This window comes from Engystomops pustulosus, chromosome 8, assembly GCF_040894005.1.
Source record: "Engystomops pustulosus chromosome 8, aEngPut4.maternal, whole genome shotgun sequence".
Lineage (NCBI taxonomy): Eukaryota > Metazoa > Chordata > Amphibia > Anura > Leptodactylidae > Engystomops > Engystomops pustulosus.
This window is the reverse complement of record NC_092418.1, coordinates 101,648,386-101,665,161: the sequence shown is the minus strand read 5'-3', so window position 1 is coordinate 101,665,161 and position 16,776 is coordinate 101,648,386. Positions and strand designations below refer to the sequence as shown.

At 47.5% G+C, this 16,776-nt stretch overlaps 1 protein-coding gene across 1 annotated transcript in view; it reads left to right on the top strand.

Annotated features, from left to right (window-relative positions):
* Positions 1 to 16,776, top strand: part of CNTNAP5 (contactin associated protein family member 5) — a 322,294-nt gene that overhangs the window by 281,333 nt on the left and 24,185 nt on the right. Inside the window, exons 17-19 of the mRNA XM_072122032.1 lie at positions 2,423 to 2,641; positions 3,381 to 3,620; positions 4,323 to 4,547. Coding sequence (XP_071978133.1) covers positions 2,423 to 2,641; positions 3,381 to 3,620; positions 4,323 to 4,547 — 684 coding nt within the window. The remainder of the gene's footprint in view (positions 1 to 2,422; positions 2,642 to 3,380; positions 3,621 to 4,322; positions 4,548 to 16,776) is intronic.

Below are 16,776 nucleotides of genomic sequence, written 5' to 3'. Positions count from 1 at the left end.
CCCTCCCCTGTGTACACCCCTGCTTTTCTATAACCCCACCCCCGCTCATGACCATGAAGGACAATGATTCAGCAATTAGATTGATGCTATTCCTGATGTTTGGAGCCTGAGTCTCCCGTCTCACCTCCTTCCCTGGTAGGACTGAATACAGATGAGTGCGGCACTTACCACTGACGCAGGAGGATTGTACAAATTAATAGTTAACTCTCTGTCAGTGGACACCGCATCGTGGTGAGGAGCCAGGCCTGGATTTTATTTCACACCAGAAGGAATAGGAAATTTAATGAGATTCGGAACCTGATGCTAAAGAGGAAAAGAAGATGGTGAAATATTGGCAGATTGTCTCCTGCAGGTCTGTGCATTAGGAGAGAAATGGTAACAGTCTGCGGCAGGTTCACAGTTCTGCCCCACAAGCCAGAACGTCACTGTCTACAGGTGCCATCAGGCTCCGGAAAGCATCAGGCTCATGAATCCATCAGGCTCCGGTATCCATCAGGCTCCAGAATTTATCAGGTTCCTGAATCCATCAGGCCCATTAATCCATCAGGCCCATTAATCCATCAGGCTCCAGAATCTATCAGGCTCAAGAATCCATCAGGCTCAAGAATCCATCAGGCTCATGAATCCATCAGGCTCCGGAATCCATCAGGCTCCGGAATCCATAAGGCTCCGGAATCCATCAGGCTCCGGAATCCATCAGGCTCCGGAATCCATCAGACTCCGGAATCCATCAGGCTCCGGAATCCATCAGGCTCCGGAATCCATCAGGCTCCGGAATCCATCAGACTCCGGAATCCATCAGGCTCCGGAATCCATCAGGCTCCGGAATCCATCAGGCTCCGGAATCCATCAGGCTCCGGAATCCATCAGGCTCATGAATCCATCAGGTTTCGGAATCCATCAGGATCCAGAATCCATCCGGCTCCGGAATCCATCAGGCTCCGGAATCCATCAGGCTTGTGAATCCATCAGGTTCATGAATCAAACATACACTGAAATCCATCAGGCTCCAGAATCCATCAGTCATGAATCCGTCAGGCTCATTCTGTATTATATAGATTTAAACTCTATAGCCTAAGTGTATATCACCAGTCATCAGAGCAGGGGCTGTGCAGACACTGAACAAGAATAAAGGAATTCTGGGGGATTTCAGCTCTGAAGAGGGCAGAATAGTGACTGCAGCCTCATATCGATGTGTTTTTGGCAGTCAGGACTAAATCATGAGCGGTTTTTGTCTAATTGATGCCATCGCACATTCTGTAGCTTCCATCCGTCACAATGCGGTGACATCAGCCTGAATCCGGAGAAGCACAAGATGTAAAAACACAAAGAAAAATAATTTTACATCATTTGAATAATAACCTTTCAGGAGTCGCAGCGGCGTGATAACATAATGAGCACAATTTAACAAATGGTGGCGGCTGCAGCGGCGGATTTATCTGCTGATTCGCGGTGCGTGGGTGGCGGTAGATGCTTCAACTTTAAATGTTTGCGTTTTTTGCTTTTCATTTCCATTTAATACATTTTACATTAGGTGATTTTTTTTGCTTTTTTACGGTGTTAAAAAGTGAGAAAGTGGAATAAAATAAAAGTAAAAAAAAAGAAATAAAATCTCTTATGGCTCAAAAACTGGATTAGACGCACAAATATCCAGATAATTCCAACTACTGAGAGCTTGCAGAGAGACTTGTAGGATTGAGGGTCCTGTTGGGAGACACTGGAGGGTGAGGGTTGTAGTCTAGCTGTAGTGTCCATTCTAAGGATAATACTTCAGGTGTATATAATAAATGGATAGATAGATATGAGATAGATAGATATGAGATAGATATGAGATAGATAGATAGATATGAGATAGATAGATAGATAGATATGAGATAGATAGATAGATATGAGATAGATAGATAGATAGATATATATGAGATAGATATGAGATAGATAGATAGATATGAGATAGATAGATAGATAGATATGAGATAGATAGATAGATATGAGATAGATAGATAGATATGAGATAGATAGATAGATAGATATGAGATAGATAGATATGAGATAGATAGATAGATAGATATGAGATAGATAGATAGATAGATATGAGATAGATAGATATGAGATAGATAGATATGAGATAGATAGATATGAGATAGATAGATAGATAGATAGATATGAGATAGATAGATAGATAGATAGATATGAGATAGATAGATGGATATGAGATAGATAGATGGATATTAGATAGATAAATAGATAGATAGATAGATATGAGATAGATAGATAGATAGGAGATAGATAGATAGATAGATATGAGATCAATGGATAAATATTAGATAAGAGACTTATATGATCTAGATACATAATAGATATATATGAACATTTCCTATGCTGATGGAAATAAATGTTGATCACTGTGTCGCTTCCTCTGCAGCCCCCTACCAGGTGACATTTTCCTTTGATGTGGGGAGTGGACCCCTGGATGTTTCTCTGCAGTCGGTCACGGCGTTGAATGATGGACAGTGGCATCACATCAGAGCAGAGAGGAATATTAAAGAAACCAGCCTTGTCATAGATAACCAACCGAGAAAACTAGTGCAGAGTCCACCCGATGGAAGAGTCCGAGTCCAGGCCAACACTCAGCTCTATGTGGGTGAGTAGAAGTCTCCTATAAAGTATAACTGATGTCATGATGGTTTTTACCAAATTGTCATATGTGATGTCCATATTGTGCTGCGCACCTTTCTCTCTCCAGAGTCATGCATTATTCGTTCTAAAGCTTCATGTTAAAAATCTTCCTCAGCAGCAGTGCAGTGGGAGGGGGCTAACCACTTCTTGTATTTGCCCTGAAACTGAGTCAAATTTAAGCTACCCACAGTTCCCATGATGCCCTTGAGAATGGAGAATTTAAAAAGTAGTAGAAACCAGCTGTGAAACAGTTCCATGAAGTTTACAGTGTGAGCTGTGTGAGGACTAAGGGTTAACAACTTACTGCTGTGGAGAGCAGAAGGTGTAGGGAGGGTCTGCAGAGGAGTGTATGACACACCATGAGGTGAGAGAGAAAGCCAACAAATTTTGTAGAATCAGAGTTTAGGATTGAGGGACTGACTGAGGGAACAGGGGAGACCTTATACCTCACTATTGTCTGCATTCACAACACTGAATACAGGAGGCACTGTCACATGACCTCCCCTTCCTCCAGAGTGAGCAGGGAGCAGCAGCATCTCCCCTCGGTAAAATTGTATCTGTAAACGACTCTAGGAATTCGCAAACAACCAGAAGACACAGATGCTGCAGGGACAGGCTTAACCAAGGAGGATAGCAGAGAAACTGCTGAGCTGATACATTAGATTACATAATGTTATCCTAATATTGTACTATATTTCTTCCAGGAGGGACCTCCACCCGGCAGAAAGGCTTTGTGGGCTGCATACGTTCTCTCAAACTAAATGGACAGACCCTGGACCTGGAGGAGAAGGCCAGGGTGACCCCCGGGATCAGGCCGGGCTGCCCGGGTCACTGCAGCAGCTATGGGAACCTGTGTCACAACAACGGGAAATGCGTGGAGAAACTGAACGGATACATCTGTGACTGCACAAGCTCCGCCTACGAGGGGCCATACTGTAAAAAAGGTGAGAAGATTTGTGGTGGAAATGATCGAAATCTTCAACATAAACCTTCATCTCACTAAACCTTAAAGGGATCAGGGCATAATAAATGGGAAATGGGGGAGTCACAATCCATGTGGCCCCTGGGATCAATAATTAAAGGAAAGTATCCATCCAAATCCATCCTGATAAATCAGGGACATTACTCACAGATCCGGGCACCGGGACTGTGGTATCTTCTTATATCTGCTGTCCACGGACTCCTTGCTTCTTAAATCAACTTTTATAATTATGCTAATAAGCCTGAAGGGCTCTGCGGGTGTTACCAGAGCCCCTCCAAGTTGTAGCTTCACACATTCTAATCAACAAGGGTTTCCAAAAAATGTTTGGATTTTGTGTTCACATTTCTACCCCTACTTAAGATCTCTGTTTGCTGTCAGTGAGTGAGAACTTTGTTGTCCTCATTCCGGTGCCCATAGCTAGACCAGACCTGGTGCATTGCTAGTGGAGACCATTGTATCCTGTCTATATGTGTGTTGTTACAGTGTATCAGTCTGTAGTCCAGGTGCTCCAGCTCACAGAGCATTGTCTGCACTGCATACTGCCCACAGACACCCCAACGTGCGTTTCGCCCACGCGGTACCGACATAATAGATGTCTATAGACTCCAGCCTATCCCTATGTACTGTACATTCACGTGTTTTCTCCTTCCTGTTGCATCTCTAGAAGTTTCTGCCATGTTTGAAGCTGGAACCTCGGTCACATATACTTTCCAGGAGCCGTATCCAGTGTCCAGGAATAGCAGCGCCTCCGCGTCCGCCATCTACGCCGATACCGTAATATCCAAGGAGAACATCGCATTCAGCTTCCTGACAGCACAAGCACCAAGTCTACTGCTCTACGTGTCCTCTGCATATCAGGACTACCTGGCGGTGATACTCTGCAGGAATGGTACGTGCTGCATGCAGGGGGTATATGCTGCCCTATATACTGGATATATGCAGATCTATATACTGGGTATATGTGGCTCTATATACCAGATATACAGTGGGTATATACTGTCCTATATGACCTCTGTGTATCAGGACTACCTGGCGGTGATACTCTGCAGGAATGGTACGTGCTGCATGCAGGGGGTATATACTGCCCTATATACTGGATATATGCAGATCTATGTACTGGATATATGTGGCTCTATATACCAGATATACAGTGGGTATATACTGCCCTATATACTGGATATATGCAGATCTATATACTGGATATATGTGGCTCTATATACCAGATATACAGTGGGTATATACTGTCCTATATGACCGCTAATGTATCAGGACTACCTGGCGGTGATACTCTGCAGGAATGGTACGTGCTGCATGCAGGGGGTATATACTGCCCTATATACTGGATATATGTAGATCTATATACTGGATACATGTGGCTCTATATACCAGATATACAGTGGGTATATACTGTCCTATATGACCTAAGCACCTACCTAGAGATAAGGCCAATTTACACATAAAAATAAAACTAAAGTAAAGTAGCAGCGTCTTTATTGGATATATGCATAAACATTACAGGTATATATAAAATACAAAATAGGACAGGGGGGGGGAAATAATGCAGGTATCGGAGTGGGGGTGGAGATGGAAATGCATCACAATGAAAAAATCAAATATCCGTGGGGACAGCAATAGGGGGGGCAAAAGTATCACTTAATATCATAAAGTGCATAATGCAAATAATAGATTGCCACAATGTCTCAACACACCATTCAAAGTGCTAGTGCATATTGGGGGAAGGTACAGGTATATGTCTCCATATTAAACCAAGGTACGTTAAAAAGGTGGAGAGAGCATTGCTTACCCTTAGTGTCTGATGTGTCCCAAGTGTGCCACGGACCGGATGATCCCCACGTGCTGCATGCAGGGGGTATATACTGCCCTATATACTGGATATATGTAGATCTATATACTGGATACATGTGGCTCTATATACCAGATATACAGTGGGTATATACTGTCCTATATGACCTCTATGTATCAGGATTACCTGGCGGTGATACTCTGCAGGAATGGTACATGCTGCATACAGAGTATATAGAGTATATACTGCCCTATGTACTGGATATATATTTCTCTATACACTGGACATATATTGCTCTATAGTGGACGCCTGCGGCTCTATATACTGGATATTCAGGGGTTATATACTGCCCTATAGAGAAAATACTGTATATACTTTTCTATGCTGTGGGTTGCAAAAGTTCTCACACCCCTTGACCTTTCCTAACGTTTACACTTCCCAGGCGGAAGCTTCCATGTATTCCATTGTATTGTATGTGGCTATCACTTACTGTAACTGTGAAGTGTAAAGAAAAGGATCCGCACTTTTCCAAAACTAAAAGTGTAGGCTGCGTCTTCTCGTGCCATGATGGGTCATGTGACCAGAGCCCTTACACCCTTGGGGGGTATATTTTGGGGTGAGAGGCGCCTGCCTCGTGTGTGATAAGGAAATAGACGGAGCAGCGTCTCCCCTAAATCACAGCAGAACCTGAGCGGCTGCTGCGGTGCTGATGATAAGTGCCGCATCTTCCCCCCTCCTCCCCGCACTAATTAACTTTTACCTTAATTATCCCCAGTAAGACCTCGTTAATATTCTGTCCTCAGGAATAGATGGAGGTTACATAACTCACTGCTGTAAAAGGCATCTTAAAGGTGAAGCTCGGAATAAGGATCAGCAAAGTCTACCACCAGGATGAAGGACTGTATGCAAATGAGCCTGAGGGGCTCCAGGCTCCATTAACAACTATGGAGCTTGGAGCCCCTCAACCTCATTTACATACAATCCTTCATCCTGGTGGTAGATGCTCCTTAAAGCCTCTGTGCTGCTTTATTCTCTGTAACTTCCTTAAAGGAGTTTCAGCAAATTGCAGAGAACCGTGAGAAAAGTTTATTGGAAAATGATACAATGGGGCAGATTTATCAAGCAGTCTGAAAGTCAGAATATTTCCAATTGCCCATGAGCACTGGTGAAATGAAAGCTGAGCTGTGATTGGTTGCCATGGGCAACTGGAAATATTCTGACTTTCAGACTGCTTGATAAATCTGCCCCAATGTTTTATCATACAAACAATAATTAATTTGTCGAAATGGGAAAACCCCTTTAATAGGAATATTCTAGCCGACCCCATTATTTCAGGATTCCGCAACCAAAGATGTTTACACATAGAAATAACATCTCTGCTGCATGTTAGGACTTTGCTACAATGGGGCAGATTTACTTACCCGGGCCATTCGCCATCCAGCGGCGTGTTCTGTGCGCTGGATTCGGGTCCGGGCTGGATTTAATAAGGTAGTTCCTCCGCCGTCCACCAGATGGCGCTGCTGCGCTGAAAAGCATCGAACGCGCTGGAGTTCACCGAGCCGGGCTGAGTGAAGGTAAGTGCAAGCTCAGCGACAGATTTTTAGTTTTAAATGCGGTGGTTTTTCCGAATCTGTCGGGTTTTCGTTCGGCCACGCCCCCCCATTTCCGATCGCGTGCGCCAAAACCCCGGGGCAAATTCAGGGAAAATCGGCTCAAATCGGAAATATTCGGGTAGAGTATTGTATATGGAGAACAATGCATTTCTGGCTGTACCTCTTTGTAGGTTGTTAGTAGTAGCAGCAGGACTGTGAAATGTGGATTTGTATACCAGGATTGTAGCTTCTCTAAGCGCAATGTGGATGTGTGTCCTCACACTGCTGTGCTCTTTGCTCTCGTAGGTGTTGTCTCTGGAGAAATATATATCAGACCTTTGTGTATGTTGTTAGTAGCAGCAGGACTGTGATATATGTTTTTATATTTCAGGATTGTGGCTTCTCCACGTGCACTGGGGGAGTGTCCTCAAACTGCTGTGCTCTGTGCTCACTGCAGTCAGTGTTGGTATTTTGAGTAATCACACTTTAGAGTGTGTTTTTAGTAGCAGCGGGACTGTGAAAAATATAATGGTATTCCAGGATTGTGGCTTTTAAAAGTACTGCATTGGGTGAGGGTATTCCCCCTAGAGATGTATAACCAGACCTTTGTGTATGTTGTTAGTAGCAGCAGGACTGTGAAAAATATAATGGTATTCCAGGATTGTGGCTTTTAAAAGTACTGCATTGGGTGAGGGTTTTGCCCATAGAGATGTATAATCAGACCTTTGTGTATGTTGTTGGTAGCAGCAGGACTGTGATATAAGAATTAATATTCCAGTATTGTACCTTCTTCAAGTGCACTGGAGGTCCTGTTCTCACACTGCTGTGCTCTGTGCTCTCTGCAGTCAGTGTTATGTATTGTCCCTGGAGAGACATGTAAGCAGATCTCACACTGCTGTGCTCTGTGCTCTCTGCAGCCAGTGTTATGTATTGTCCCCGCAGAGATGTGTAATCAGACCTCACACTGCTGTGCTCTGTGCTCTCTGCAGCCAGGGTTAGGTATTGTCCCTGGAGAGATGTGTAATCAGACCTCACACTGCTGTGCTCTCTGCTCTCTGCAGCCAGGGTTAGGTATTGTCCCTGGAGAGATGTGTAATCAGACCTCACACTGCTGTGCTCTGTGCTCTCTGCAGCCAGGGTTAGGTATTGTCCCTGGAGAGATGTGTAATTAGACCTTTATGTATGTTATTAGTAGCAGCAGGACTGTGATATATGCATTGATATTTCAAGTGCACCGGTGGTCCTGTCCTCACACTGCTGTGCTCTGTGTTCTCTGCAGCCAGTATTGGGAATTGTCCCTGAATAGATCATACCTTTACATCAGATAAATATGAACACTGTTGGATTACAGGTGACAGACACATTATCCCAGATGCAGCTTTGGATATAACTAGAGTAAAACATATCAAATGATAATGTTTTTTTTTTAATTTCCATTTTTTTTTAAATATTTTTCTATTTTTGGTAAATCCTGTGTGTCGCAGCTGCTGAATGTAATCTGTAAGTATCACAGTAATCTGTGTACAGCTTTGGATGTGACTAGAGTGTATCCTGTATGGTTGATATTCGATGGTTCATCCAGTTTCTATACGTTTCGTCACTGCTCCTGATATGTGGGGCACAGATACGGGGGCGTCTCGGGGACGCAGGACGATAATTGAATTTTCACTCTTTCTTCTCATCTTGTCACATCCCGCCAGTCTTCTCCTTTTTCAGTTTTTTTTTTCTTAAAAAATATGCAAAAACAGCTATTTTACTTGTGAATGTGTCCTGACAGCGTCTTCGTAAGCAAATTTGCTCGTCTGGAAGGAGAATCACAGTATAAATTCATTTTTATCGTTTATCGGCTTCTAAAGAGAAGAAAATAATAAAAAATAACAATAAAAAAATTCCCAAAGTGAAGCGAAAAAGCCGCGGGACAGAAAATGAATAGAAGAAGGTCCCGTTTTGCCGTACATTAGGTCAGTTCAATATTTCAGGTCACAGTTGGGGGGGGTGATGATTTAACACTTGATTTGCCATTCACCGAAATTTTTAGACCATTTTTAGGCAATTTTTCTATCTAGTCTGGAAAAAGGGGCGTGTCCTCAGGAATTAAGGGGCGTGGTCAGAAAGAAAATAGCCAGAAAATTCAATATTGTGATGCAGAAAAACTAGACCAAGTACTAGGTGCAAATTCCAGAACTCGGTAATGCTGTGCAGTTAAAGGGGCGGTCACGTGTTGTGTTCGTCGACACATTTATAACTGATAAGTGACGCAATTCTGTCGCCGCAGCATGAAGCCAAGTGCAGCGAGAGAAAAAAACTAGCCGATTCATCGATAGCAGAAGACAGAAATACTTACTAGAGATGAGCGAACACTAAAATGCTCGGGTACTCGTTATTCGAGACGAACTTTTCCCGATGCTCGAGTGCTCGTCTCGAATAACGAACCCCATTGAAGTCAATGGGAGACTCGAGCATTTTTCAAGGGGACCAAGGCTCTGCACAGGGAAGCTTGGCCAAACACCTGGGAACCTCAGAAAAGGATGGAAACACCACGGAAATGGACAGGAAACAGCAGGGGCAGCATGCATGGATGCCTCTGAGGCTGCTTAATCGCACCATTATGCCAAAATTATGGGCAACAGCATGGCCATGACAGAGTGACAGAATGAAGCTAGATAGCATCTAAAACATCCAATAATTGACCCTGACACTATAGGGGACGGCATGCAGAGGCAGCGGCAGCAGGCTAGAGAGTGGCATGGCGACATACCCTAATTGGACTCAGGCTTCAAACCAATGGGTGTCAGAGAGGAACCAAAGGAGGTGAGCAAGAAGCGCTCAAATAATCGGTACATGATAAAAGTTTGCCAGTATATTTTGTGGATTACACAGCAGGGTGGCGACAAAGTTAACATGGAAACAACCCAAAATTCTGCCTGACACAGCTCGTTTGATAAGGGGACCATGTATGCTTACAGTTCATGCCAGTCGCTGCACTGGCTGCCAGTCTCCTTTCGAATACAGTTTAAAATAATAATAACCCTCATCCATAAAGCTCTGTATAATGCTGCACCCCCCTACCTCTCCTCTCTTATCTCAGTCTATCGCCCAACCCGTGCTCTTAGATCCGCCAGTGATCTTAGATTAACCTCTACCCTAGTGCGGACCTCCCACTCGCGTCTCCAAGACTTCTCTAGAGCTGCACCAATTCTATGGAATGCTCTGCCCCGGACTATCAGACTAATACCTAACCTCCAAAGTTTCAAACGTGCTCTTAAAACCCATTTCTTTAGGCAAGCCTATAACACTCATTAACTGCATGAAGTTTTAACTCTTCTACTAACCCGTCCTGTGTCGTCCTCCCATCTGTTATCCAGCAACCAACAGGCACCAGACTTCTCTGCAGTCCCATTCACCCTGGACCTGGTATATAAGATGACGGCTGAGTGGTTCAAGCGACAGCAATTCCATTTATTATATTTTTTTCTATTCCCTAAGAAGAATGGCTTGACCATTAAATATTCTTTTACCTCGTGTTACCCCATCATCTTCATAAACCGTAAGCTCTGGCGAGCAGGGACCTCACTCCTGTTGTTCCATACAAATGTTGTGCTCTGTTACATTACATTTGTATTTGTTTCCTATGATTTGTAAAGCGCTACAGAATATGATGACGCTATATAAATAAAGATTATTATTATTATTATTATGGAGGCAGTGAACTAGTAGTAGATTAAAGGTGCTGCAACTATGTTAGTTGGATCTTGGGATGGAGCTGGCGCTCTGCAGCCAGGCGAGCTTTCGCCAATCCAAGCCCCTGTCTCTAGGCTACTCCCCAAACAGCACTTCTAAGAACCTTTTGTATAAGATCAAGTGTAGTAGCGTTCTTATAAGTTTAGGATATGGCGGGTGAGGGGAATGTAAACAGATGCGCAAGAAGCGCTGAAATAATATCCCTAAATGGTAAAAGTTTGCAAGTATATTTTGTGGATTACACAGCAGGGTGGCGACAAAGTTAACAACTTTGATGTGGAATGCCCTGTAATAGCTCTTGGGCGGTGTGCCTTTTATCGCCTAGGCTCAGCAGTTTCAGCACCGCCTGCTGTCGCTTAGCGACGGCACTGCTGCTGTGCCTAGAGCTACCGACTGATGGCGCCGTGCCCACGGATGGTAGTTCGGAGGAGGAGGTGGAGGAGGGGTGGGAGGAGGAGGAGGCATAGTAGGCCTGAAACACCTGGACCGAGGTAGGCCCCGCAATCCTCGGCGTCGGCAGTATATGAGCAGCCCCAGGGTCAGACTCGGTCCCAGCCTCCACCAAGTTAACCCAATGTGCCGTCAGCGATATATAGTGGCCCTGCCCGGCAGCACTCGTCCACGTGTCCGTGGTCAGGTGGACCTTGTCAGAAACGGCGTTGGTCAGGGCACGGATGATGTTGTCTGACACGTGCTGGTGCAGGGCTGGGACGGCACATCGGGAAAAGTAGTGGCGGCTGGGGACCGAATACCGAGGGGCGGCCGCCGCCATGAGGTTGCGAAAGGCCTCGGTCTCTACTAGCCTATAGGGCAGCATCTCCAGGCTAAGCAATCTGGAGATGTGCACATTAAGGGCTTGGGCGTGCGGGTGGGTTGCACTATATTTGCGTTTCCGCTCCAGCGTCTGGGGTATGGAGAGCTGAACGCTGGTGGATGCTGTGGAGGATCGTGGAGGCGACGATGGGGTTTTTGTGGCAGGGTCCTGGGCAGGGGGCTGACTATCAGCTGACACAGGGGAAGGAGCAGTGGTGTGCACGGCCGGAGGTGAACGGGCTTGTTGCCACTGAGTGGGGTGTTTAGCATTCATATGCCTGCGCATACTGGTGGTAGTTAAGCTAGTAGTGGTGGAACCCCTGCTGAGCCTGGTTTGGCAAATGTTGCACACCACAGTCCGTCGGTCATCCGGTGTTTCCTTAAAGAACCTCCAGACTTCTGAAGATCTAGCCCTCGCCGCAAGAGCCCTCGCCACGGGAGCTTCACTAGTTGACACATTTGGCGCTGATGCACCAGCTCTGGCCCTGCCTCTCCGTCTGGCCCCACCACTGCCTCTTCCAACCTGTTCTGGTCGAGGACTCTCCTCCGTCTCAGAAGCACTGTGTTCACCCGGCCTCTCAACCCAGCTTGGGTCTGTCACCTCATCATCCTCCGATCCCTCAGTCTGCTCCCCCCTCGGACTTCCTGCCCTGACAACAACTTCCCCACTGTCTGACAACCGTGTCTCCTCATCGTCGGACACCTCTTTACACACTTCCACTACGTCAAGAAGGTCATCATCACCCACAGACTGTGACTGGTGGAAAACCTGGGCATCGGAAAATTGCTCAGCAGCAACCGGACAAGTGGTTTGTGACTGTGGGAAGGGTCCAGAAAACAGTTCCTCAGAGTATGCCGGTTCAAATGCCAAATTTTCCTGGGAGGGGGCAGACTGGGGGGGAGGAGGCTGAGGTGCAGGAGCTGGAGGAGTGGCGATTTCGGTGACATGGGTGGACTGCGTGGAAGACTGACTGGTGGTGGACAAATTGCTCGAAGCATTGTCAGCAATCCACGACATCACCTGTTCGCACTGTTCTGGCCTCAACAGTGCTCTACCACGAGTCCCAGTAACTTCAGACATGAACCTAGGGAGTGTAGCTCTGCGGCGTTCCCCTGCTCCCTCATCAGCAGGTGGTGTCTCACCCCGCCCAGGACCACGGCCTCTGACCCCTGCAGTAGTTGGACGCCCACGTCCCCGCCCTCGTCCTCTACCCCTAGCCCTCGGGTTAAACATTTTTAAAATGAGAGTTATAACTTTATTTTTTTTTTAACTTTTTTTTGTTTTTTTCTGTGTTTTTTGTTTTTTTTTGTGTTTTTTGTTTTTTTTTGAGTTTTTAAAACCAAACAATGCTATCCTATTGCTATGGCTATTTTCTAGCCAAGTATCAAAGCACACTACTATGCCAGATGAGATGACACTGAGTTAGTGCCTAATTGAAATCCAACCCCTACTAAATTTTCCCACTTCGGTCTTTGCTATGGATATGTGCGTCACTAAGCGCAGAACACAGCGGTCGCAAGTCTCACTACAAATTGCTCAGAATTGGCTAGTACATGCACTGCAGAAAGTACAGCCACCAGCAGATCAACCAGAAATCAAATATATAGAACGCTACTGTAGGCGTAAGTAAGCTCTTTGTATTCTCCTATGGCTATTTTCTAGCCAAGTATCAAAGCACACTACTATGCCAGATGAGATGACACTGAGTTATTGCCTAATTGAAATCCAACCCCTACTAAATTTTCCCACTTCGGTCTTTGCTATGGATATGTGTGCCACTAAGAGCTAAACACAACGGTAGCAAGTCCCCCTGCTAATTCCTCACAAAATGGTACTAGATGCAAATAAAAATAAAAAAAGTAGAACGTTATTGTAGCCCTAAGAAGGGCTGTTGGGTTCTTTGAGAATCACTCCTGCCTAACAGTAAGCTAATAGAACACCCTAACGCTTTCCCTGACCAGCAGCAGCTCTCTCCCTAGCGGCATCCAGAGACAGAATGATCCGAGCAGCGCGGGCAGCGGCTAGTCTATCCCAGGGTCACCTGATCTGGCCAGCCAACCACTGCTATCGACGTGTAAGGGTACCACGTCATGCTGGGTGGAGTGCAGAGTCTCCTGGCTTGTGATTGGCTCTGTTTCTGGCCGCCAAAAAGCAAAACGGCGGGAGCTGCCATTTTCTCGAGCGGGCGAAGTATTCGTCCGAGCAACGAGCAGTTTCGAGTACCCTAATGCTCGACCGAGCATCAAGCTCGGACGAGCATGTTCGCTCATCTCTAATACTTACCTGTTGTATCTGCCTGCCCCCCTTTACTCTAGGCTCTTAAAGGGGATGTCTATATTGCTCAATCACTTGATCTCCCATTACTTTGTAGCTATGAAGGTAAATATTTGGTTCCCATTAACATTCTAAGCCCTAAACTGACGGTTTTATCGGATGTCCTGGATCTACCTCCAGCCCAATGACCATATTCCGGACCCCCATACACCATATGGATTGTGTATGTACAGTATGTAGATGGAATACCCAAAGGTCAATCAGAAGCAGCGGGGAATAGAAAGAGTTAACCCAGCAATGATATTCTGCAATGTCTGGAAATAACCTCCTTATGCATCAAGTGTCTGATTCTTCATAATGAGAGATCGGAAGCTTGGGGACTTGGGGAGAACATCTTGTAAATCCCATAATTGTTCCTCGGATTGAGGGCTGAGTGCGCCCCCTGTGCCCCGACCTGCTGCTGCGGGAAGTGCGCCCTTCAGGTGTTGATTATGTCCATGGAGAGGCCTGGATGGATATTCTGTAATTCTCTGGGTGCCTGGAGTATTGCAGGATCTACATGAACTCGTTAATGGAAACCACAAGGCGCAGAGACAAACTTCAAAATAATTCAGGATTTAATAAGGGAGGGAACGTTAATACTCTGCTGCAGCCCGGTCTCTGTTTCTCCATGCACAGCAGCGCCCCCCTAACACCAGGCCATGCTCTGGGGGGGACAGACTGCACATTACTGGGGAAGCAGAGGGCACATTACTGGGGAGGGCAGAGTGCACATTACTGGGGAGGGCAGAGTGCACATTACTGGGGAGGGCAGAGTGCACATTACTGGGGAGGGCAGAGTGCACATTACTGGGGAAGCAGAGGGCACATTACTGGGGAGGGCAGAGTGCACATTACTGGGGAAGCAGAGGGCACATTACTGGGGGGGGCAGAGTGCACATTACTGGGGAAGCAGAGGGCACATTACTGGGGAAGCAGAGGGCACATTACTGGGTGGGCAGAGTGCGCATTACTGGGGGGGGGGGACACTGCACATTACTGGGTGGGCAGAGTGCGCATTACTGGGGGGGGACACTGCACATTACTGGGGGGGGGCACTGCACATTACTGGGGGGGGGGCGGGGCAGGGTGCACATTCCTGGGGGGGGGCAGAAGACACATTACTGGGTGGGACAGAGAGCACATTACTGGGGGGGAGAGTGCACATTACTGGTTGGGGGAAGAGTGCACATTACTGGGGGGGGGGGGTCAGAGTGCACATTACTGATGGGGTAGAGTGCATATTACTGGGGGCAGAGTGCACATTACTGGGGGGGAGCAGAGTGCACATTACTGGGGGGGGAGCAGAGTGCACATTACTGGGGGGGGCAGAGTGCACATTACTGGGGGGGGGGGGCAGAGTGCACATTACTGGGGGGAGGGCAGAGTGCACATTACTGGGGAGGGCAGAGTGCACATTACTGGGGAGGGCAGAGTGCACATTACTGGGGGGGCAGAGTGCACATTACTGGGGCGGGGCAGAGTGCACATTACTGGGGGGGCAGAGTGCACATTACTGGGGAGGGCAGAGTGCACATTACTGGGGAGGGCAGAGTGCACATTACTGGGAAGGGGCAGAGTGCACATTACTGGGAAGGGCAGAGTGCACATTACTGGGGGGCAGAGTGCACATTACTGGGGGGGCAGAGTGCACATTACTGGGGAGGGCTGAGTGCACATTACTGGGGGGGGCAGAGTGCACATTACTGGGGAGGGCAGAGTGCACATTACTGGGGAGGGCAGAGTGCACATTACTGGGGAGGGCAGAGTGCACATTACAGGGGAGGGCAGAGTGCACATTACTGGGGAGGCAGAGTGCACATTACTGGGGGGGGCAGAGTGCACATTACTGGGGGGGCAGAGTGCACATTACTGGGGGGGCAGAGTGCACATTACTGGGGAGGGCAGAGTGCACATTACTGGGGGGGCAGGGTGCACATTACTGGGGGGGGGCAGAGTGTACATTACTGGGGGGCAGAGTGCACATTACTGGGGGGGCAGAGTGCACATTACTGGGGGGCAGAGTGCACATTACTGGGGGGGGGCAGAGTGCACATGATTGGGGGGGGCAGAGTGCACATTACTGGGGAGCAGAGTGCACATTACTGGAGGGGGGGGGCAGAGGGCACACTACTGGGTGGGCAGAGTGCGCATTACTGGGGGGGGACACTGCACATTACTGGGGGGGGACACTGCACATTACTGGGGGGGGGGGCGGGGCAGGGTCCACATTCCTGGGGGGGGGCAGAAGACACATTACTGGGTGGGACAGAGTGCACATTACTGGGGGGGAGAGTGCACATTACTGGTTGGGAGAAGAGTGCACATTACTGGGGGGGGGTCAGAGTGCACATTACTGATGGGGTAGAGTGCATATTACTGGGGGCAGAGTGCACATTACTGGGGGGACAGAGTGCACATTACTGGGGGGGGGCAGAGTGCACATTACTGGGGGGGGGGGCAGAGTGCACATTACTGGGGGAGGCAGATTGCACATTACTGGGGGGGGGGCAGAGTGCACATTACTGGGGGGACAGAGTGCACATTACTGGGGGGGAGCAGAGTGCACATTACTGGGGGGGAGCAGAGTGCACATTACTGGGGGGGGCAGAGTGCACATTACTGGGGGGGGGCAGAGTGCACATTACTGGGGGGAGGGCAGAGTGCACATTACTGGGGGGAGGGCAGAGTGCACATTACTGGGGAGGGCAGAGTGCACATTACTGGGGAGGGCAGAGTGCACATTACTGAGGGGGCAGAGTGCACATTACTGGGGGGGCAGAGTGCACATTACTGGGGGGGCAGAGTGCACATTACTGGGGAGGGCAGAGTGCACATTACTGGGGAGGGCAGA